The sequence below is a fragment of the Eretmochelys imbricata genome, chromosome 14, assembly GCF_965152235.1.
Source record: "Eretmochelys imbricata isolate rEreImb1 chromosome 14, rEreImb1.hap1, whole genome shotgun sequence".
Taxonomy (NCBI): Eukaryota; Metazoa; Chordata; order Testudines; family Cheloniidae; genus Eretmochelys; species Eretmochelys imbricata.
The window spans coordinates 25,300,701-25,324,982 of record NC_135585.1 but is presented as its reverse complement, the minus strand read 5'-3'; the positions used below and the strand labels follow the sequence as shown (position 1 = coordinate 25,324,982).

The following is a 24,282-nucleotide window of genomic DNA, read 5'->3' as shown; positions in this document are numbered from 1 at the left end:
CATTCAATTACATCACATGAAGGCAGACAACTAAAGAGTGACAAACTTAATAAGTGCTTGTATACAAATACTAGAAGTATCGCAGTAGGAATATACTACCAGCCACTGGACTAGCATGGGATGGTGATTGTGAAATGTTCCAGGAACTGAGAGAGCCTATAACAATAGAAAACTCAGTAATAATGGGGGATTTCAGCATGTCACTTCAGGATGGGATGCTGAAATAAAGTTTCTAGACATCATTAATGACTGCTCCTTGGAGTTACTTGTCCTGGAACCCACAGGGAGAAAGGCAGTTCTAGATTTAGTCCTACATGAAGCACAGAATCTGGTCCAAGAGGTGAAGATAGCTGAACCTCTTAGTACTAGTGACCATAGCGACAGACTCTGTGGGTGCTCCAGGGCTGGAAGACCCATGGAAAAAAAATAGTGGGTGCTCAGCCACAGCCACAGCTGTTTGGTGGGGCTCCACTCATCAGCTACTGGGAGGCTAGGAAAGAGGCTTGGGAGAGGGCAGAGAGCGGCAGATGGGCTGGGGCCTCGGGGAAGAGGCAGAGCAGGGGTGGGAAGAGGCAGAGCGAGGGTGGGGCCTCAGGAGAAGGGGCAGAGTGGGGGGCGGAGCCTCGGGAAGGAGCAGGGATGGAGCACCCCCAGGGAAAAATAAAAGTCAGCACCTATGATAGTGACCATAATGTAATTAAATGTAACATCCTTGTGGGAGGGGAAAATACAAAAAAAACCCTACCACAGTAGCATTTAACTTCAAAAAAAGTCTCATCCTAAACAGCAGGAAGTCAACGCTGATTCCAACTCAAAGAATCACGTTCATTGGGGCCCTGATAGACTCTACGAGTTCAAGAGCATTTCTGACGACTGACCAATTCCATGCAATTTGCCACCTATGTCTGGAACTGCGGTCTCAACCCTCAGCCACAGCCAAGTTTGCCTGAGGTTGCTAGGGTAACATGGCTGCATGCACACAGGTAGTCTAATTTGGCAGACTGTGCCTTCATCCTCTTCAAACGTAGAATGCCCTCTACCGGAGCGGTTTATTTGGCCAAATGAAAGGGTTCTGGCTGTGGTCTCTTCCAGTCCTATGATTTTATGATTTTTGAATGGTTAGAAAAATTCTTAAATTCAGTTTATAAAACAGAAGTTTTCAAAGTGTGGGCATACCCCACCGGGGTGGGGGGGCATGGAGGAACGTTCCAGAAGATGCGGGACCCCTGGGTGCTAGCCACTCCAGGGTTGAGAATGGGAGGCCCCACCCCCAGCCAATCATTTCTATAGCAACATCTACCTTTCCCACATTCCAGTTTAGTATCATATGCTGTCCAAACACCAAACAGTTGTGCGCTGCTTATTTTGCTGGTGAGTTTGATATTTTTTCATATCATTGTGTGGCGAAAAATGAATCGGTACTTATTGACAGAAGATGTTAATGTTCCAAATCAAAAGCCAAAAGCTGAAATGGCTGAAGCTGATATAGAAAAAAATCTGCAAAAACAAGAAAATATGATGAAGCATATTTGGATTTTGGTTTCATTTCCATTGCAGTTAATGGAGAAATCAATGGGTAGTGTGCGCAGTAACATTAGCACATGATAGCCTGAAACCAACAAAATTAAGACACCATTTAGAAACAAAACATGGTGATTTGGTAGGAAAGAACAGAGATTTTTTCGAATGAAAGCTACAAGAAATTAATAAAAAAAGAAACACAATGAATAATCTGGTATCTACCTCACAAGTGCTTTAAAAGCATCGTATCAAGTTACGTACCACATTGCCAAGAATAAAAAGCCTTACAAAAACCGGGGAAGAACGCATTCTCTCAGCTGCAATTGACATTTGCAGGATGATGCTTGGTGAGGGCATGGCAGAGAAGTTAAAAATGATCCCGCTGTCAGACAACATAGCTGCCAAATTTCTGACATGTCAGAAAATATCAAGGCACAGCTGTTCTCTCGATTGCAATCTAGTTTATTTGCAATCCAGTTGGATGAAACAATGGATATATCAAAAGCTCATTTAATTGCTTACATGGTACTGTCATGGTACATACATAGTACATACATGGTACTCTCATGAAATATCAATATTGGAAGATTTTTTTGTTCTGCAAGCCAATTAAGATGTGTGCAACTGGATCTGAACTGTTTAACATTTTAAACGATTTCCTAATTTCTAATGAGTTGAAGCGGGAAGCCTGCACTGGAATCTGCATGGATGGAGCCCCTTCTATGTCTGGAGATAGGGCAGGCTTGAAAGTCAAAGTGTTTGAAATTGCTCCACATATATAATGGACTCATTGTATGATACACTGCGAAGTCCTTGCAACTCGAAACATGGATCAGGAACTTACTGATGTTCTGAGTTCTTCTATTAAAATTGTGAACTTTATCAAGATGCAGCCCACAAAGGCACATCTCTTTGCAATGCTTTGTGCAGAAATAGGAGTGGAGCAGGGTGCTTTGTTGTTTCACAGACAAGTCAGGTGGCTACCCATGAGGAAAGTGTTAAAACATGTTTATGAACTGAGAAATGAAGTTTGACTTTTTCTAGTGGATTAGAATTTCAGGAACAGAGACAGGCTGTTTGATCCCTACTGGCTTGTGCTTTTGGCTTACCTTGCTGATATTTTTGACAAACTGAATTCTCTAAATGTCTCATTGCAAGGAGCAGAAAGTATTATTTTTGAACTGCACAACAAGATACTGGCATTCAAGAGAAAGGTAGATCTCTGGAAAACAAAGATTGAAACTGGTTTAAGCATTCCATTCCTGTTGTTAACTGACGCTATCGAGAAAGAGAATCTGATCTATTGAGTGTTGTGGAGACAATCAAGAACCACTAGACTCATCTCAGAGCCAGTTTGAATAAATATTTTTCCCAAAGGAAATGCACCCCTGAATGAGTGGATTATCCAACCTTTTGTAACTGAGACAGTGACTTTGTCCCATCTCTCAAATGACATTCAAAAGTAGCTGATTAACTGCAGAGTGATAGGACACTGGAAATTCAATTTTAAAAACAGTCTATGGGGGATTTTTGGTTGAAAGTTGTCTCAGAATATACAGCTTTGTCAAAGTGTGACATCAAACCTCTTTTACCATTTGGTTCATCTTAGTTGTTTGAGACTGGATTCTCTGCGCTGGCTGTGCTAAACACCAGTACCATTCGAGACTGGAAGAGGAGAACTTTAGAGTGTCTGTTTCAAAAATCTCCTCAAAAATTGATAAACTGTCCACAGAGAAACAGGTACACCCTTCACATTAAGTATCTGTGTATTTGAAACTTACAGGTGTAGGTAATTTAATTAAAGTTCTGTGAAGGTCTCTGTTACATTTATGAGTAGGCTATCAATAAGGCTGCAAGTTTGTCACAGAGATCATGGAAGTCACGGATTCAGTGACTTCTGCAGAGGCCGGTGCGCCTGGCTCAGGGACAGCTCAGGCAGCCCCTGTGCCTGGTGCACCAGCCGCTGCTGGGGCAGTCTCAGGCCTCCGCACCACAGCAGCAGCAGAGTTTGGGTGTGTGGGAGAGTTCAGGGGATTGGGGTACGGGATGGGGTGAGGCAGGCTCTGGGCGGGCTTACCTGTTGGGCTCCCTGGAAGCGGCAACATGCCCCTCGCTCAGCTGCTAGGCAGAGGCGTGGCCAGGCAGCTCTGTGCACTGCATCCGCCCAGGACACAGCCCCCGCAGCTCCCATTGCCTGGGATTTTTTGTTTACTGCCTGTAACTTGTCCATGACTTTTACTAAAAATACCCATAACTAAAACGCTTTTACTAAAAATACCCATGACTTAGCTATCAAGCATACTTTTGCAGATGTCTATTTTTGTCTGGGGTGGGGAGGCGCAACCAAAAATTTTAACTCAAAGGGTGGGCTCAGGTCAAAAAGTTAGAAATCCACTGTTGTAAAACAAGGAAGATTAGAAGAGGTTTTTGTTTTGTTTTTTTTAAGAAAGCAGTTCAGCTAAATGCCAGTTCTGTGAAAAACTGGCTATTAAAAGAACTGTTATAAATTTAAGCCAGGACAGAGTATCGCAAGTGTCTGGTGAAAGTCCCACTCCCAATTTGGGAAAGGAGGAAACACCGAGCTGAAGGGACAAAGTTTGCAGGTACAATGATCAGCCCCAGTTTTTGGTTAGATCTGAGCAACTAAACAACAATAATTGGGAGTTTGTCAAGTGAATGTGTAAAAGGAGCTGTGACATGCACAGGAATTGTGGGCGCTGACTCAAATGTAAACCAGACATGCTACAAATACTAGGAAATGGAGCATCCAGAATTGAACCACCTGATTGGTCCCAAATAGATAAGAGTGACTGAGAAATTTGTAGCTGTACTCAAATAGAGAAAACTGGGTTTCAAAACTGGACCTCTAGAATTTAGCTAGGAGTCTGGATAGCCAAGACAGTGGATGCTCAAATAATCAGTCTGAATTTTATTATAGCTACTAACTGTGAAATATCAAGAACGGTGTCTTGCAAATTCAATCTGTGGAAATTTCCTTAATAGGGGACTGGTTTGCAGTAAACAACTTGTCGCCCAGGGGCTGAAACCACAATATTAGTTACATGCCATAGTAGCGAATCGGTGAAACTTGCTTTGAGACCTTAGCTGACAAAAGTCCTATTGGATCTGAAGCAGGAATAGTCTTCTTCGATTGCTGAATATTTCTGACAAACAATACATGGTAAAATAATGGACCCACAGCTGTAAAATGTGAATCAGAGGCTACAGTAAATGAAGACACAGAAAAAAATTTGAAGGGGGAAAGAGATGAAAGTAAGCTCTCACAGTTTCTGTTGGACTTGTTCCAGCACAATCCCATACACTTAAATAAGGAGCAGCAGAACAGTCTGAGAAACTCGGCCCTGCTCCGGTGCTCCGGCCAAGGCACTGGGTCAGGACGGCACCACACAACTCGGTCCTGCTCTGGCTGGGGTGCGGGCAGCAAAATGTGGCTCCCAGAAGCCGCAGCATGGCCCCACTCCGGCTACTACGCACTCCAATGGGAGTGGCAAGGGCAGTGTCTGGGGATGGGGCAGCTTACAGAGCTGGAGCTGCTTCTGGGAGCCACTTGAGGTAAGCGCTGCTCAGAGCCTGCACCCCTCAGACTCTCCCCACACCCCAGCCCTGATCCCCCTCCCGCCCTCCAAACTCCTCATCCCCACCCCAGAGCCCGCACCCTCTCCCACACGCAACCCCAATTTTGTGAGCACTCATGGCCCCCCTGTGGCCCTCAAGCCAAAAAGCTTCCCCACCCCTGCTCTGAGGCAGGGAGCTGCCAACAGACACCAGGAAGGGAGGGGAAGCTGATCCCTCTCAATAATCCCAGAGCCATATGACGTCCCTCGAGACGTCAAAGAACACGTCCTATTGGCCAGCCTGTGTCATATGAGAGGGGCGCGTGCCTGGCTACTGAAATTCCATTGGTTGGGATGTGACACAAAAAGATGCTGAATTCTCATTAGCTGATGGGTGAGGGAAAGAGGGGAACAAATGCTCGATTGGGCGTCGTCGTCACATGAGAGGGAAGCTTGCCGCTGATGCCGAATGTTTATTGGCTGAAGGTGCGCCACGGATGCGGGGAGCGCTGCGCGATTGGTTAATGTGTAGCACGTGGGAGGGGAGGGAGGCCGGCCGAAGGGCACGCGTGGAGGAGGCTGGGTCGGGCCGGGCTACTGAATGTGGAGCTGCTCGCTGGGGCTGCGGCTGGGGCGCCGCTGGACGCCGCTGCGCCGCGCCATGTCCGGGGGCCCCGCTCCGCCGCGGCGGCCCCGGCCGCCCAAAGACCTGTTGCGGCACCTGCGGGCCCGGGAGAAGCGGCGGAGCTCGGAGTTGGCCGGACCCAGCATCGTCTACGTGCAGGTGGCGGCGGCTGGGAGCCGGGACTCGGGCGCCGCGCTCTACGTCTTCTCCGAGTACAACCGGTCAGTGCCGGGGGGCTGGGTCGCTCCCCCGTTGGGCTGCCCGGGCCGCCTGCTTCCCCGCGTCGCTGGCTGCGCTCCCACCCCACTAAACCGCGTGTGGCGCCCGGCCCGGCTCCTCCTGCCGGCCAGGCCCTCGGCACCGTGCCAGTAGCGCTCCCTGGCTCTACGCCCCTTCCGGGCTGTATCCGACTTAGCGCCCCTGGGGGCCGGGGTAAACTCACCTGCCCTCCGGTGAAGTGTCCCTGCCCCTGCGGAGCCTGCTGGCTCCCCAAACAGGAGGACGCTACACTGTGCCCAGCCAGGTGTCTGTGCGGCCCTATCCGTGCTGCAGGATTTATACACCCCCGTCTGCGGAGCTTTCCTCTTAAAGTGGGGCAAATAAAATTAAACTATTTTGATATAAAAGCTTGCTGCTTTCTCTAATAAGCGTTCTAGTCTTATTCCAGGTATCTCTTTAACTGCGGGGAAGGGATCCAGCGCCTTATGCAGGAACACAAGTAAGTGTCCTTACTGTTTCGGAGTAGTTGCTGTGTTAGTCTGTTGCTGCAAAAACAGGGGGACTTGTGGCACCTTAGAGACTAACCAATCTATTTGAGCATAAGCTTTCGTGAGCTACAGCTCACTTCATAGCTCAGGAAAGCTTATGCTCAAATAGATTGGTTAGTCTCTAAGGTGCCACAAGTCCTCCTTTTCTTTTTGTCCTTACTGTGTTGTTAAAGGAAAAGTTGTAAGAACGTACAGGCTGCTTTTCAGTTATTCCATAATCCAAACCTTTTTCTTCTCAGGTTAAGAGTAGCTCGTTTAGACAACATCTTTCTGACTAGAATGAACTGGGCGAATGTTGGTGGTTTGTCGGGTAAGTGGGACTGGAGATGCACACTTTGTAGCTTGTTTAGGCTGAGTTTATTGCATACACTAGGGGCTCCTTGCCTCCCTCCGTATCCCTACAAGAAGCTCCCTGTGTGCCTCCCTCACAGCTCCCTCAATTTCAGGGGCTCCCTGCAGCTTCCACAATCTCCCTCTGGCAGGAGTTCTGGGAGTGCCCCCACCCCCTATGCAAGGGGCTCTGTGTGTGCCTCCATTTTCCCTTCCCACCATAGGAAGGCCTCTGCGTGCACCCTATCCCCCATAACGGGTTCTTCCAATATACCTCCCACCACAGGTTGTGTTCCCACCATTCTCCCCTAGGACAGCAGCTCTGTGTGCATCCCCATGGCAGGGGCTCTATATGCACCCCATTTTTCTCTTTCCCCTGTTGCAGCGTCCCCAGTCACACCCCCCCAGGGATTCTATGTGCCTCCCATTTTTCCCTTCACCCATTTCAAGATCCCCTCTTCTTACTCTATGTCAGGAGTTCAGTCTGTCCTTCACTCCTTATCGGTGCCCCTTCTCCCCGTAACACGTTAATTAAGCTCCACTGGGTGGGTAGGAAGAGATGAAACAATAATATTATTCAGCTAGAAAGCTTTAATGGGTGTCATCAGCTGTGACTCTGCTAAAGAGCTCAGAGGGCTTCATGTGTTCCCTGTTTTCCCACTTGTGGTTTTCTGGTCCTCCTCTCCTCTTCTCTCTTCCCTCCCCCCACCCCCCTGGGGGAAAAAAGAGAGAAAATAGGGTCTTGCCCACTCACTGATACCTAGAATATTCGTGGAAGTTTGTGATTTGATCAGATGTGGTGTTTAACATTTAATGTGTTACAGACAGAGAAATGCTTTTAAGTTGTGCATATGGACTCTCAAGTTGGCCAATTAATACCTTGGTGGAGTCTGTTATTAAACCGAGTTGCTGCCAGCCTTGTGCTGTACATGTTGGTTTGTCATCTAGCACCCAACTGCAATATAGATGAATCTGTTTTTGTAATGTAGCTTTCGTGCTTGGACCGGACCAACTAATGTGGTAAATGGTTCTCAAAATGTCACGTCTGTCTAAACTTCCAAACTTTAGTTGCTAGCAATACCAAAGATTCTCCTAACAAGAAAAGGTGGGGGAAATTCTTTCTATTCTGTCAGTTTACTTTATGTGCTAGCATTTGGTATATAGCCAGGTTCTGTTTCCTTTTAGTAGTCCATTTCCCCTTTGTTGGTAGGGTTTCTTTGCAGCAAGGGAGAGTGGAAAGGTGTTTCAGAAGTAAATGATGATAAACTTCCCAAAATTGGGACTCTGAAGTACTTTCAACTACAGCTCATTCTTTTAGTGTAATTTCCATCACTGTAGCACCTGTGTCCCTTCCCAACACTTATGGATTTATCCTCCCAACATCCCTGTGAGGTGGTCCTTGTTTTACAGATAGGGATCTGGGTGCCAAGAGAAGTGACTTGCTCAAGGTCACACAAGGCAGAGCTAAGGACTCGACCCAGATCTCCTGAGTCTCAGACCAGGACCTTAATCACAGGGTATGACATTTCCTTGTGGAAAAAGGGTGGAAATTGGACAGATAGTGGAAAGTGAATTGCAATCTTTGCTTTGGAGGCACTTCCATGGGTTCATGATGAAGGCTGTTTCCAAAGCTGCACTCTCCCTGCGCTCTCTTCCAGGAATGATTCTCACCTTAAAGGAAATGGGGCTCCCAAAGTGTGTTCTCTCAGGGCCACCACAGCTGGTGAGTAGCTGTTTTTTTTGGGGTTTTTGTTTTTGCTTTTTGGAAAGTGGGGACCCTGTAAGAGTCAGACTTTAACCTGTGAGCGAAGAGCTATGGCTGGGTGCTGAGTGACCTTGTAAAATGCTGTGAGGTGCTGCTCTAACTGAAGAAGTGCCACCTGTAATTGTTTGGTTCTGCTTTTGGGGCTGGCTTCACAGTGTGTACAGCTCGCTTGTGAGTTGTGCCAATTTAAAACAGCTCTAGGCAGCAGCAGACCGCCACCACTTGGAACACTCTTGTCTGCTAATGGCTCACTAGTAGATGGAACAGCCCTTCTCCACCTGTCTCCCTAAACAAAATGATGGGGCAGTTCTTCTGGATGTGCCTTTTTAAAGCAGCAGTTAGGGGTCTCTGCAAGTGTCTGAACAAGTTCTAAATCTGCTGTGCTGGTAGGAGGCACTGGTTACATAGATCAAATGCTGGTCTCAGTATCTGGGCTGTTGGTTCCTTTTCAGCATTGAATTTCAAAATTGAATTTTGACTTTCATATTTGCTTTCCTAACTCCTGTCCCAGAAAGTGCTTGCTAGGCAGGAGAACTCTCTAGAGATCTCTGGCCAGCTTGCTCATTCTGAAGCTGTTAGGACCATATGTCAGTTCCAGGGAGACACTGTCCTAAACTAACGTACAAAACCGAATGTACTTCTGTGGCAGACTACTATGATAAGAAGAAATGTAGTGTCCATTTTTTCTCCTTGTAGTAGAAAGAGAGCCTGAAGCCTGGGGCATGGTATCAGGCCTAAACTAGAGTCAGACTCTGTTACGAAGCAGGTGCCTGCTTTGTAGATTCACTGTCTGGTACATAAACTTGGCAAGAACATGGCTGATTTTGCAAAAACACAAAACACTCCTAAGAAGTGCAAAGAACTGGGTACTTGCATAAACACAGTCTGGAAGGATGGTGCCAGAACACCCCAATACCAAGTTATGGTATAAACAAGTTCCCTGAAGATGATACAGGGACATACTGAGCCTTCTTAGAGATAAGGTCCAGGTGATGAACGGAGATATTTTGCAAAAAGAAAAGGAGTACTTGTGGCACCTTAGAGACTAACCAATTTATTTGAGCATGAGCTTTCGTGAGCTACAGCTCACTAACAGGTACAAGGTGGGATCCGTTTTTTTTCCTGCTAGCTGGGGGTTGCGCTTATGACTTCTCTGCACCTGAGAGAGTCTTTGCTTGAAAATGTTACCTAATCTGAGTAATAAGCAGGCAATGACCTCTCTGTAGGTAATGATTTTTCACCTTGTCTTTTTTTTTCCTACTCTCCCCCCCCCCCCCCCCCCCCCCAGCGAAACTACCTGGAAGCTATCAAAATGTTTTCTGGCCCACTGAAAGGAATAGACCTGGGTATGTACAGCGGTCATCTGTGTGCACTTACTGTCTGCAATGTCTACACCTTATTGATGCATATATCTGTCTGAACAGCAGCCTCAGGGTGTTAAAGGAGCTCTCAAGGACGACGAGGCCATTGCAGAGAAGCTAAATGAATTCACTTAATCAGTCTTCACTGCAGAGGATATGGGGGAGATGCTCACATCACAGCTGTCCTTTTCGGGGTACACAATGATCGTAGTATCGTAGGACTGGAAGGGACCTCAAGAGGTCATCTAGTCCAGTCCCCTGCACTCATGGCAGGACTAAGTATTAACTAGGTCATTCCTGACATGTGTTTGTCTAACCTGCTCTAAAAATCTCCAATGATGGAGATTCCACAACCTCCCTGGGCAATTTATTCCAGTGTTTCACCACCCTGAGAGTTAGGAAGCTTTTCCTAATGTCCAACCGAAACCACCCTTGCTGTAATTTAAATGCCTCAGTAGAAGGGGTTTTAGAACAAATTTATTACTGTTTAATTGATCGGTCCCCAGGAGCAGAAGGAACTCAAATGTGAAATTGCAGATCTACTAATTAGTAGATAACCTATCACTGAAACAAGCCTCTGTACCCGATGACTGGAAGGTAGCAAATGTAATGCTGACTCCAGAGGCGATCCTGGCAATTACAGCTTGGTAAGCCTAACTTCAGTATTGGGCAAATTGACAAACTATAGTACAGAACAGAATGATCACAGATAAATAAACATGTTTTGTTGGGGAAAAGTCAACATGGGTTTTGTAAAGGGAAATCATGCCTCACCAATCTACTAGAATTCTTTGAGGGGGTCAACAAGCATATGACCCAGAGTGGTCCCCACACTACAGAAAGCCTTTGACATTGTCCCTCTCTAATGGCTCTTAATGAAAACAAGCAGACATGGGATAAGAGGGAGGGTCCTCTCGTGGATCAGTAACTTCTTAAAAGATCAGAAACAAAGGGTAGGAATAAATGGTCAGTTTTCACAATGAAGCAAGGTCCCCCAAGGTCTGTACTGGGACTGTTCTGTTCACTGTCCACTCCCTTTTCCAGATTTATGATTATGTTGAAGTGGCAAGGTTTGCAGATGATACAAAAATATTCAAGGTAGTTAAGTCCTAAGCTGACTGTGGAGAGTTACAGGGTGATCTCACTAAATGGGGTGGCTGGGCAACAAAAGGGCAGGTGAAATTCAGGGTTGATAAGTGCAAAGTAATGAACATTGGAAAAAATAATCCTAACTACACCTATACAACTATGGGTTTTAAATTATCTGTGACCACTCGAGAGATCTTGGAGTCACTGTGGATAGTTCTCTGAAAATGTTAGCTCAATGCCCAGCAGCAGTCAAAAAGGCTAACTGTTAGGAACTATTAGGAAGAGGATAGAAAATAAAACAGAAAATATCATAAAGCCACTCTATAAATCCATGGTGCACCCACACCTTGAATACTGTGTCTAGTTCTGTTGCTCCATCTCAGAAGTATATAGTGCAACTGGAAAAGGTTCTGAAAAGGGTAACAAAGATGATCCCTTGATGTATGATACAGCTTCCTTAGGAGGAGAGACTAAAAAGATTAGGGCTGTTGTGTTTACAAAAGAGACAAGGAAGGATACGTTAGCGGTCTACATAATCGTGGATGGTATGGGAAAAGTGAACAGAGAAGTGTTTATCCTCTCCCACAGTACAAAATACAGGGGTCACCCAATCACGTTAATAGGCAGCAGATTTAATACAAAGAAGAGGAAGTATTTTTTTCTTACAACACATAATTAACCTTTGGAACTCATTGCTGGGGGTGTGGTGACAGCCAAAAATATAGCTAGGTTAAAAAAACAAATATCCAAAATGGTCAGGGATACAACCTCATGTTTGGTGCAACCCTATACTGGCTACGAGAAGACTGGGTGCATCACTCAACTGTAGCGCTGGGACTTGCCACTGTTATAGACATGATATAGGGCTAGATGGACCATTCGTCTGACCCAGTATGGCCGTTCCTGTGTTCTTCCGAGGCAAAGCTCCAAGCTGTAGCCACTGCAGTTTCTGAGAAATGAAAAGAGAATGAGTTCTTCTAATTGTTTGTTTTGGAGTCCATCTGGGATCTGGTTTCCAAGCTGGTTTAAGGGCATTTCCATTTTGTCACCTGGTTTCACCACATATCAGAAAACACAGGAGTCACTGAAATGTTTGGTTGTCTTGACACCTTGTTTTCCAGGATCAGGAACACATTGGTAATGTCTTGATGATAACTCAGTTTTAAAAGAAAGTGACAAGCTGCCTGGCTCAGGGATTGAGAATTGGCAACAGATCCTATCCCATCCAAGTCACTGGCTCAAACCCAGCATGCTGTTTGGTGACCTGTGTGAAATGAGTGGTTTCCAGTCCAATTCCTGGTAGACAGCTCTCTATGTATCTCAAACATTATCACAGCTCTCATTTTTGGGCATGTTTGGAAATGGAAGGCCAAGGGTTGACTGGGCCCAAGGAGTAATCTCTGCCTTACTCTTGATACGGGGTAGCTCTTCCAGGGGAGGGGAGATAAGAATACAACACATCAGCTGATGGTCCAACTAGTGTGCTATCTTGTTTATGACAAAGGCCAATGCCAGACTCTTCAGAAGAAGGTGCACAAAACCACCTGGACAACTAGTGAAAAACTAACTTGCATGTAGGGGAAGTTAATGGCTGGCTTATGCCCTTATCGTTCCCCTCTATTCGACATTGTCCAGTTTTGGGCCCCACGCTACAAGAAGGATGTGGAAAAATTGGAAAGAGTCCAGCGGAGGGCAACAAAAATGATTAGGGGCCTGGAACACACAACTTATGAGGAGAGGCTGAGGGAACTGGGATTGTTTAGTCTGCGGAAGAGAAGAATGAGGGGGGATTTGATAGCTGCTTTCAGCTACCTGAAAGGGGGTTCCAAAGAGGATGGCTCTAGACTGTTCTCAGTGGTAGCAGATGACAGAACGAGTAGTAATGGTCTCAAGTTGCAGTGGGCGAGGTTTAGGTTGGATATTGGAAAAACTTTCACTAGGAGGGTGAAACACTGGAATGCCTTACCTAGGGAGGTGGTGGAATCTCCTTCCTTTGAGGGTTTTAAGGTCAGGGTTGACAAAGCCCTGGCTGGGATTGGCCCTCCTTTGAGCAGAGGGTTGGACTAGATGACCTCCTGAGGTCCCTTCCAACCCTGATATTCTATGATTTAAATCCCTTCAGTTGTATTAATTTCCAGGACCAACCTCATCACCTTTTAAAAACAATAAGTGATAGCGTTTGTCCCCCTCCCATCTTCTAATGCAGCAGTCGATTTGATGAGCGATCGCATGGCTAGCTTAGCATGTACGTGGCCGAGGTCCTGTGCATGTGCTGCTGGGATTTCTCCATTCTTGTGAGCAGGAAGTGTTTTTTTTTAAAAGGAGCATCATTTCTGAGCTATAACATACTGAGCAGGTTTCTTGCACTTCCCTGCCCCGGGGGTGGGGGGTGTAATGCAGATTTCCACTATTGCTTTGGATACAGACTTGTGACAGATCCACTCCTGATCCCATTGCTGTTAATTCATTATATGTGTTACAAACTCTGATACAACTTCCTAATGTACTATTCAAGGTAAATAAGATGTCATCTGATTATAATAAATCTTTTTGGTGCTGCAGTGCAGCATTTGCCATCTATTGACATCATACTGAAAACAGTTCGCAATTATGTGAGTGCTTGTTTTATTCTTCAGAGTTTAAGTAGCGATTCATAAATATATAATACCTCTGCTATCTACAGAGCCAGACTTAGGGTTGTCCCTGCTTTAAGCACCATCTTGGGATTGTATAAAGGCAGAATGGAAACTTTTGTTTTTTAAAAAAACAAACAAACCTGAGCCCACAGAAACCCTGGCCTGTTCAGGGATGTGCAGTGATGAATTGTTTTAATCTCTGCCACTTAGAGCAGTTGCGAGTATAATTGCTTTCTCTTGAAATCGTGTATATTTGTCCTTGCAGTAGTGGAGAGTTTCAGCAGCTGGCCTGAGGAAACTGCCTGATTAGCTTCTGTGAGATGCATGCTCCTGAATGTATGTTAAAACATGTCTCTAATTTCCAGGGTGCTTTGTCAAAGTTCCTGGAGTCTGGGGCATCTGTTTGTAGTAACTGGTTCATAGCCATGCTGATGTCTAATGTTTTAACTATCTTGTTGCTAGCTGTGCGGCCCCATACGGAGCCCGAGTATAAGGATGAGACGATGACAGTCTATCAAGTACCTCTTGTGGGTGAGTACGGACGTCTGACTGGAATAGTAGGAAGCAAAGAGTATCTGGAGCTGCAGCTGGAGAGGGAGGAACAGGGTTACTTGTTGCAGTAAGGACTTCCTTGAACTGGTTTTGGTATCTGGTTACTGTTTGTAAACCTGAGAGGTAATAACTACAGGGTTGTGTTAGGTTACTTCTCCTTTGGTGAGAATGTAGCTTTCAAAGAAACCTGAGCCGGTGCCAGACCTTAGGATAAAAGGGTTCAGCCTCCTCTAAGAACTCTGGTATTTTCCTTCAGATGATAGTCCATGGAAGAGAAATGGGAAGTTACTGTGATTCATACTTAACTGGCTTTCCATGTTAGGTATGCTCGTACGAGCAGCTGTACTGAGAGCACATGCTTGAGTTTGATAAGGTTTTGTTGCTTTTGGAGAATCTGCTGAGGAAGGCTCTTGAAATGAGTGAAGTGCAATATGCAGAAACAAGGAAGCAGGGGCTCTCTTGTCCCTTTTTAAACTGCTCAGGGGATTTTGAAGAAACTTTCTGAGTAAGGCTCCATTTGTGTTTTCTCACTCCTGCCTCCTGAGCAAGCCTGTTTTTTTTCCCCTTGGGTTTGGAACAGGAAGGCATTTAGCCAGTGAGCACAGGCTGCATCAGAGTCCTGAAAGGTCAGTCCAAGGTGGAGTCAGCCCCAAATGTGCCCCAGAGCCTGGATCTCCCGCTGCTGAGCAGCAGTGTCCAAAGGGCGTCGAGAATAGAGAAGCCCTGAAGAAAACAGGTGCAGGAACTTTGTATTTTCTTGTACTTCAACTTGTAATTGGAACAAAAACTCTGAAATGTTGGTGTAATTTCTCTCCTACACAAATATTCTTGGTGCAGATCAGAAAGTGCTGGTCCTCTCTGCTGAAATATTGCTTGGCGGTAATTTGAGCAGATAGAGAACATGAGGCAAAACAAGATCCAGTGGTTGGATGCTGAAGCTAGACGAATTCAAACTAGAAATGAGATGCAGATTTTTTTTTTTTAACACTGATGGTAATTAATTATTGGAACAACTTACCTTGGTACCAGGTGGATTCTCTGTCCCCCCTCAAGTTGTGAAATCAAGACTGGGCGTCTTTCAGATGTTTTTGGTTTGAGGGAGGAATCCTTGGGTTGGAATTCTTTGGGCTGTACTATACAACAGGTTAGACTTAATGATCATAATGGTCACTTATGCTTAAGACTTTGTATCTATCACAGAGGTCACGGAAGTCATGGATTCTATAACTTTCTGTGACCTCCCTGGTTTCTGCAGTGGCCAGTGTGGTGCTTAAGCAGTCCCGCAATCCAGCCACTGCTCGGGCAGCTCTGGGCAGCTAAGATTTAGTCAGGTATTTATAGTATAGGTCATGGGCCATGATTTTTAGCTTATTACCCATGACTTGTCCATGAGTTCTACTAAAAATACTCATGACTAAATCCTAGCCTGCTTTATGGCCCTTGTGTATGAACTCACTGGAAGGGATGGGACACTGTAAGAAGTTGGCACCTTTTGTGTAAGGAAAAAGATGCTGAAACTACATCATCCTGTGTAACTTTCCCTTCTTTTTTCTTTAAAGATGGCAACAGGAGAGTTGGCAGCAAAGACCCAACCCTGTTGGTGGCTTTCATCTGCAAAGTAAGAAATGTCATATGGAATAGGAGTTCCTACTTTTTTTTTTTTAATCTAGACCAGTTTAATTACAAATACCACCACCTAGCAGGGTAGGGTTTTTTGGATAGTTATTCTATGCCAACCTTTGTATCCAGTAACACTGCACTCAAATCTAGTGATTGAGAATCGGAGGGGTTGGAATGCCATCTGGTGCTTCACACTTAGAAGTGACCCACAAAAGGAGAAGCTTTTTTTAATTTGCTGCTTCATCAAGGCTAGAAAGATTTTTATTTCTGCTTGTCTGTTACCCTACAAATTCAGGTCTTGTTGATCTTGCTCTTCCTAGAAGACTCTATGGGTGACTGGAGAACTAGCGAGGTTGAGACTGGACGCATAACGGCAGTGAAAGCTCATTTTGAGTAGGAAGACTTTTAGTTGCTGTTTAAAATACAAAAATAAAGAGCTACCCAAAGTAACACTTCTGTAAGTCAGCTGCTGAACACTCAAAAGAAAAACTTACTCTCTACCTCTATGGGTTGGAGCTCCAGAGCCATACCTCTGGGCAGATCAGCCACAGAAGCAGGACAGAGAGGACTTGATGTGCCTGAGACGTAAAATAAATAAATAAATAAATAAAATTCCTGAGGAAAAATCTCTCCCACAGGCCCTCTTCATGGCTCATTTCAGAGCCAGTAAGGGCATGAACCCCATCTTTGCCCCTCCCCTTTTTCCATCCATGTTTAAACATTGTAAAGAGTTGGTAACTCGTTCCATGGGACCTTTGAGAAACACTTCTTTCTTTTAAATTATTTTCAGCTTCACCCGAAGAAGGGAAACTTCTTGGTGGCCAAAGCGAAGGAGCTGGGCCTGCCAGTGTAAGTATGAGAGCCCTGCCTGTGTGCTTGGGTGGTGGGAGGATCCTGGTCGTATGGAAGCTGTCAATCTAATACTGTCTTTGTGTTCTAATCTTTAGTGGGACAGCAGCCATTGGCCCCATCATTGCAGCGGTCAAAGATGGAAAGAGTGTCACGTTTGAAGGCAGAGAGGTATGACGCTCTAGGCTATCCCAGCTGTGTTGCAGGCTGGGTTTGTAACCAGTGTTCCTTATGGGACCATCTCTCCCAGAATGTTGTTGTAACTAAATGCCACTCATACACCAACCACAATCATCCCCTTTTTTGGGTCAGAACGGACTGCAGCTGTAACCAGTCCAGTCCTCTCAGCTCTCCTGTTTCATGGTAGGATTGGTTGAACTGTCCCTGAACCATACCTCTTAGTGGCAAGTACAAGCCTTGCATGTTTGTTCAGATTCAATAGCCTTCCTTGGCAGCTTGTTTCAGTTTCAAGCTTTCCCAGGCTCATTCCCTCGGTAACAGGTTGTCCCAGGGTCCCTGTCACTGCAGATGGGACAGTATCTGCCATAACGGGAGAAGGGTTGGCGATACACACGGAAATGACATGTATCCCATGCCAACAGTGTGGTGGTTTGTTCCTCTGCCTCAGTGGCTGGTCCAGTTATAGCAATTTGAGTCTGCCACAGCCTGTGAGCTAATGAAGCTGGTCCATTAGTTCAGGCAGTAGAGGTGCTTATGCTTTCAAACCCAGAGCGTGCCTACATCTGACCCACTATAAACAGGGGTCCCCCTCACTGATTACACTTGTTCATCATCCTGTGACACCCCCCTCCTCACCCCCCCCCCCACAGTGGTTAAAAGGCTCTGTTTGGGGATAGATTAAGATGGATAATCTCCAAGGCCAGTGGCTGGTGAGGGGGAGAGACCCTAACTGTGGGTGTTTCTGAGGGGGAGAGACCCTAACTGTGTTTTGTTTCCATAAACAAAATCACTGCCCCCCCCCCCCCCCCCCCCCGGAGATATGAGTGAGCAACAACTGGCCCTGCTTCCCAAAGTAGCTCACAGGGGCATGCCCCAGTGCACGGAGGGAAAGCAGCTGAATTTCCCTCAGGTGCAGCTGAGACACTTCTTGCTTTGTTGAGGCCATTGTGAGGGATCCATTGGGCAATGTGACCCAGCAAAATCAATGAGAGAGGAGGAGAGAAAATGGTTCCAGTGCCAGAACGGTAACTGGAGCATGAGTCCTTAGACTCGCTGACCATTGAGCAAAGCACCCTGGCGCCCAGCTGATGAGCGAGCAAGTTCTATGAGGTCCCTAGCTGGCTGTGGAAGAGGAATGAAGTAAGGCTGGTGACTGAGCAGCATGTGCTGTTGGTTATGTTGCCAAAAGGGAGCTGCATACCCAGGCATGTTCGGACAGCATGTACCATAGACTGACCAGGGTGTAACCCTTGTGTGCCTCGTTGCAGATCCTGCCCGAAGAGGTCTGTACTCCTCCTGATCCAGGCCCTGTGTTCATTGTAGTGGAATGTCCTCATGAAGGCTTTGTGGATGCAGTCTGTGAAAATGACATGTTCCGCAGGTATAGTGGAGGTGGAGGGAGGGAAGGGTGTTCCCTGGAATACAGGGTTGGTGGGGGAGGCATATCAGGCTTGAGCACTTTTTTATGAAACTGAAAATCTCCTGTTAGCCTGGTTACAAATGGAATCTGACATGCTTCGTGGGCTAATGCCAGTGACAGCAAAGTCACCCTGAATAGCCTGGTTAGGAAACCTGCAGATAGCGCACCGAGATATAGAGCCACCAACAAAGATCGGCAGAGGCACAGAAGTTGAAGTATGAGAGGCAGGGCTGTGACAGGGTGTTTTCTGTGCAGGGTGCTTGACTTTAGAACTCATTTCCCCAGGGCCTGGAAGTTATCTTCAGGGCACCTTGCAAGGCCCATCTTACTTGGGAGAGGGGCTTTCTGGGGGTGGGAGGGGAAAGTATTTCTCTCTGGTGCACTTAGTAAGTTACTATATTTCATGAGGTTCCCGCTATCTTAGTTTTAAATAGTCACGTGACTGGACTGCATGATACGCACCTTTTAGTGAGTTCTTGCATCTAAGTAGCTGAGATTTCAAAGGTCTTTGCATACAATGAGCTTACCTACTGTTCAGTCTGGATCTCACCCCAGAATGTGGGAAGTTATCTCTTACCCTGTAACTCTTCAGTGCCTTCATGCTTCGCTGCTGTAGATGTCTGTTTGGGATGCCCACGGTCAGCAACAAGCATGCACTTGGTCTATGTACTGAGCAGCCCTGGCCCAACACTTTGGATCCAGGAGTGTACTTGAAGCATCAGACTTCTATTAGTCTCCACCAGCCTTGGTTAAAAACTGGTAAGGTGACTCCACACTCTCCTCAGCCCCGCATTTCCCCAAAAACCTGTTCTGAAATGTCCAGCCCTGTCCTGGAACAATAAGAGGGAGATTAAGGTTTGTTGCTCCTTTAAAGAGTCTGTATCCAGCAGTTTGTTGCTGTAACTGGAGTCCCCAAACTGTTCAGTTCAAACACAGTACTGGATTGGTTTAAATTAAGTTTATTGAATTCCAGAGAGACTTGAACTGAGCATAAGGATTAAAGTTCGAAATGGTTACGAGAGAGACAGACACTTTCTGGGCACTAAAATCTAACAGACTAGACTGGGTTCAAGGTAAAATCCCCTCAGCAAGTTTCTGTCAGTTTCTCTGACCAAGCTCCTTTTGGATCTATCCTCCAAAGTCAAAGGGTTGGTACCTTTGTCTTAGGTGAAAGACTGATAACTTGGGGTTCTGTACCCTTCTCTTCTGTAGTCCATTGAATCTTTGAAATGGATTCTTTTGAAGAATACCTCAAGATAAGTCGGTTTCCAGCTGAGGGGTAGGCAACATGGAATCTTTCTCTGCTGGGGTTATCTGCCAAAATGCAAATTACTTAGTTTCTGCATCCTCCCCACAGTGCAACTGATTGAACACTGGCTGTTAATGTCACACCCACTTGGCAGAGATAGAATTGTAGAGCTGGAAGGGACCTCAAGAGGTCATCTAGTCTAGGCCCCTGCACTCATGGCAGGACTAAGTATTATCTAGACCAGCGGTTCTCCACCGGAGGTCTGCGGCCCCTTGGGGTTCTGCAAGCCCTTTCAGGGGACTTGGAGCCCTGTAGCTGAAACATAATTCCCCGAGCCCCAGCGCTGAAGCTGAGAGCGGTGTGAGGGGCTGTTGTGTCCCATCTCCTCTTCTTCTCTCCCCTCCGCCCCCCAAGCTAGGAGCGAAGCGCAGGGCTGAAGCTGGAAAACCTCCCAAGCCAGGGGGAGGAAGGAGCTGAAGCAGGAGCACCCAGTCTGTACACAGGCCCTAGGTACCCCCTCCCTGCACCCTGAGTGGTTTTCAAACTTTTTGAACTGGATCCCTGCTTTGAGTTTTATTTTATGGTTGTGTCCCCACCATAGCCCAGCCAGGCTGGGTGGCCTGAGTGAGTTGTGGGGGTGGAGGTGGTGCTTGCTGTGTGGAGCTGGCTCAAGCCCTGCCAGTCCTTGCACTGCCCTTCCCCCCTCTCCCCCCCAATAGAAGTAAAACTATTCCTATCCCCAAGGTTCTCCCCCCCGCCCCCACCCCGGCCCTGAGCCCCGAGTTCCCTGCCTTCCCTGAGCCCTGGCATTTTAATAGCATGTTGAGGGGGGCATCAGCAAGAAAAAGGTGGAGAACACCTGCTCTGGATCATCCCTGATAGGTTTTTGTCTAACCTGCTGTTGAAAATCTCAAATGATGCAGATTCCACAACCTCAATAGGCAATTTATTCCAGTGCTTGACCACCCTGAAAGGAAGTTTTTTCCTAATCTTCAACCTAAACCGCCCTTGCTGCAGTTTAAGCCCATTGCAGCTTCTATCTTCAGAGGCTAAGGAGAACCATTTTATTCCCTCTTCCTTTTCTGTACTTGAAAACTGTTACGGTCTTCTCTTTTCCAGACTAAAGATTGAGAAAAATTGGCTATCTTCCCTCACAGGTCATGTTTTCGAGACCTTTAATCATTTTTGTTGCTCTTCTCTGGATATTCTCCAGTTCACCTTTTCTGAAAGGTGGCGCCTAGAACTGGACACAATACTCCAGCTGAGGCCTAATCAGCATGGAGTAGGGCGGAAGAATTACCTCTAGTGTCTTGCTTACAACATTCCTGCTAATACATCCCAGAACATTTGCTTTTTTGCTTGTGATCCTCTGTGACCCCTGCAGATCCCTTTCTAGATTAGTCCTTCCTAGGCAGTAATTTCCCATTTTGTACGTGTGCAACTGATTGCTCCTTCCTAGGTGGAGTACTTTGCATTTGTCCTTATTGAATGTCTTCCTATTTACTTCAGACCATTTCTCCAGTTTGTCCAGATCATTTTGAATTTTAATCCTAGCCTACAAAGCACTTGCAACCGCTCCTGGTATTGTCCGCTATTTTTTTTTTTAAGTGTACTCTCTATGTAATTTTCTAAATCATTTAAGAACATAAGAATGGCCATACTGGGTCAGACCAAAGGTCAGTCTAGCCCAGTATCCTGTCTTCAGGTGCTTCAGAGGGAATGAACAGAACAGGTAATCAAGTGATCCATCCCCTGTCACCCATTCCCAGCTTCTGGCAAACAGAGGCTGACAATGGCCCTGAACTGATCCCTGCGGGACCCCACTTGATATGCCCTTCCACCTGGACTGTGAACCACAGATAACTAATTGGAAAGCCATACCCAGAGTGTAGTTATGCACTCAGCTAATAGTAGCTCCACCTAGGTTGTATTTTCCTAACTGTTTAGGACAAGGTCATGCGAGGCAGTATCAAAAACCTTACTAAAGTCAAGATATGCCACATCTACCGCTTACCCCCCACCAGCTACAAGGCTTGTTACCCTGTCAGAGAAAGCTATCTGGTTGGTTTGACACAGTTTGTTCTTAACAAATCCATGCTGACTGTTACTTCATCACCTTATTATCTTCTAGGTGTTTGCAAATTGATTATTTGCTCCATTCTTTCCAGGTACCGAAGTTAGGCTGACTGGTCCGTAATTCCCTAGGTTGTCCTTACTTTTTTTTTTTTTTATAGATTGGCACTATATTTGCCCTTTTCCTATCCTGTGGAACCTCACCCATCTTCCATGACTTTTTTCAAAGACAATCGCTAATGGCTCAGATATCTGCTCAGTCAGCTCCTTGAGTATTCTAGGATATATTTCATCAGGACCTGGTAACTGGAAGACATCTAACTTGCCTGGGTCATTTTTAACTTGTTCTTTCCTTATCCTAAATGCCTCTTATCCTACTTCATTTTTTACTGGCATTCACGGTGTTAGATGTCCAACTGCGACTAAACTTTTTGGTGAAAACTGAGACAGTTGTTTAGCACTTCCCCTATTTCCACATTTTCTGTTGTCTTCCCCCACTCACTGAGTAATGGGCCTACGCTGTCCTTGGTCTCCCTCTTGCTTGTGAGCAATTGTCCCCCTCGTATAGATGGAGGCAGTAGGATCAGAGGCCCAAGGCCACTGTGGATCTTGGCGAGTGTGGAGTAGAATCCAGAACTCCTTGACTCTCAGATCTGAGCTTTAACCTCTCTCTGCTGGGCTTCCTTCCTGGAGGAAATAGTTTCTGCTCTATGGAGTCCTTGATAGTAAATAGATTCTGGAGAGCAGCCTTGTCCTCTTAGGTGAGGAGGTGAGATCTCTGGGTAATAGGAGCCAAGCATTGTTGTCATCTTTGATCTTAAATGTCTATTGTAGGTACCAAGAAGGGAAGGCTGAGGGTCACGTGGCCTTGGTTATTCACATTACCCCAGAGTCAGTGCTTCGAGACAGCCGGTACAAACAGTGGCTGGAAAGGTACATTGCTTTTATTTAATTACGTTGACTTAAAATAACCTTGAAGGAAGCCTAACCCACAAACTCCGTGATCCCAGACTGGCTAATAACAGCCATGGGTCAGGGCATGTGTGGTCGGTTCAGAGAACAGTGGTTGGTTAGTTAATGGCATCGGGTGCCCAGCAGTGGGTTGGAGCTGAAGTAGTCTTGTATCTGAACACATCTTACTATTCCTTTTTCTTTCTCCAGGTTTGGACGCACAACTGAACACTTGATACTTAATGAAAATGCAAACACTGTGCACTATCTCCGCAGCCACAAGATCCAAACCCAGCTGAACCTCATTCACTCAGAAATCTTCCCACTGTTAACTAGCTACCAGAGTCGGGTAAGAGGCTGCGCCTGTCTGCAGGTGTCTGCAGAGGCAATCTCGTGCATGCTTACAGGTTGCTCCTTCTGTCTCCTCTCCAGGAAGAAGAGGCCACTTTTAGCGTGCCTGTTGTGCGGGGAGAGTGCCTCCTGAGATACCAGCTGAGACCAAAACCGCAGTGGCAGAGGTTGGTACCCTTGGTAATATATAAACTGAAGAGAGATCTGGCCTCCTGCCACAGGCATCTGCATGGGAGCAGAAGTCATTTTAGAAGATCAGATGATGAGCTGAGACCAAGGAGCATTCAGCATCTAAATGGTGGTGAAGCAAAGGTGGCTTGAAGTCACTTTTGCACTCTGGTTCTGGGCCAGTCTGTGCAGGACCAGACCCCTGGAGAAACTTTCAACAGCTCATTGTGGGGTGGGTGTGTTTGGATGTGAAGGGGGGTTGCATTGTGGGGTCCCCAAAGAAATCCAAGGCCCCATTTTCTGAATGCTACACAAGTCTCTACTAAGACTGTGTGCTCCAGAGCACTTCGACTCTATGTTTGACTGGACCTGTAGGTGTAATGTTCAAGTGGATGCCTAAATGTATGTCTTCTGTCCTAGGGATTTCATAGTTTTAAGGCAAGAAGGAATCCTTAGATCTAATCCAGTGGTTCTCAGTGTTTCCAGACTACCGTACCTCTTCATGAGTCTGATTTTGTCTTGCATAGCCCATGGCTCACCTCACTTTAAAAACTACTTACTTACAAAATCGGACCCAAAAATACAAGTGTCAGAGCACACTTGCTGAAAAATTGCTTGCTCTATCATTTTTACCCTAGAACTATAAAATAAGCTAACTGGAATAGAAATATCTCACTTACATTTCAGAGTATAGAGCAGGATAAACAAGCCCATTGTCTGTATGAAATTTTAGTTTACTGACTTAGCTAGTGCTTTTTATGTAGCCTGTTGTAAAACTAGGCAAATACCTAGATGAGTTGATTGTACCCCCAGAAGACCTCTGCGTGTCCCGAAGGCACACATACCCTGGCTGAGAACCACTGATCTAGTCTGACCTGTATATCAGAGGCCATTACATTACACTGTTACCCCTGTATCAAATCCCATGGCTTGGGTTAGACTAAAACATTTGTCCTCCAGATACTAAACGGTGGTGTGCCCCAGGCTGAGAACAGGAGAGGCCTGGGGGTACCAATGACCAAGACCCCTAATCAGTTCCTTGCTGTTGCAGGGGAGACATACCCAGATGATTCCAGCAGGTGAAATGCCCCATGCTGCAGCAGGGAAAACAAAACATGCTATAGTACCTGCCAGTCTGGCAAGGTGTGGGGACAGAATTCTTTCCAAACCCCACATTATGACCCTGAGTGTGTGAGCAAG

The 24,282-nt window shown here is 46.1% G+C and overlaps 1 protein-coding gene across 2 annotated transcripts in view; it reads left to right on the top strand.

Moving 5' to 3' along the window:
• Positions 1-5,676: 5,676 nt before the first annotated feature.
• The window catches only part of ELAC2 (elaC ribonuclease Z 2), a 31,454-nt gene continuing 12,848 nt past the window's right edge, over positions 5,677-24,282 (top strand). The window contains exons 1-14 of one of the 2 annotated variants that reach the window (XM_077833322.1): positions 5,677-5,942; positions 6,389-6,439; positions 6,728-6,798; positions 8,477-8,541; positions 9,872-9,929; positions 14,132-14,200; positions 14,802-14,957; positions 15,781-15,839; positions 16,632-16,690; positions 16,789-16,861; positions 18,139-18,251; positions 22,447-22,545; positions 22,774-22,912; positions 22,996-23,081. In XM_077833322.1, coding sequence (XP_077689448.1) covers positions 5,698-5,942; positions 6,389-6,439; positions 6,728-6,798; positions 8,477-8,541; positions 9,872-9,929; positions 14,132-14,200; positions 14,802-14,957; positions 15,781-15,839; positions 16,632-16,690; positions 16,789-16,861; positions 18,139-18,251; positions 22,447-22,545; positions 22,774-22,912; positions 22,996-23,081 — 1,343 coding nt within the window. In that variant the 5' untranslated portion in view covers positions 5,677-5,697. Of the gene's footprint in view, positions 5,943-6,377; positions 6,440-6,727; positions 6,799-8,476; positions 8,542-9,871; positions 9,930-14,131; positions 14,201-14,801; positions 14,958-15,780; positions 15,840-16,631; positions 16,691-16,788; positions 16,862-18,138; positions 18,252-22,446; positions 22,546-22,773; positions 22,913-22,995; positions 23,082-24,282 lie in introns of both variants that reach the window. The other variant, XM_077833323.1, reaches the window with a different exon arrangement.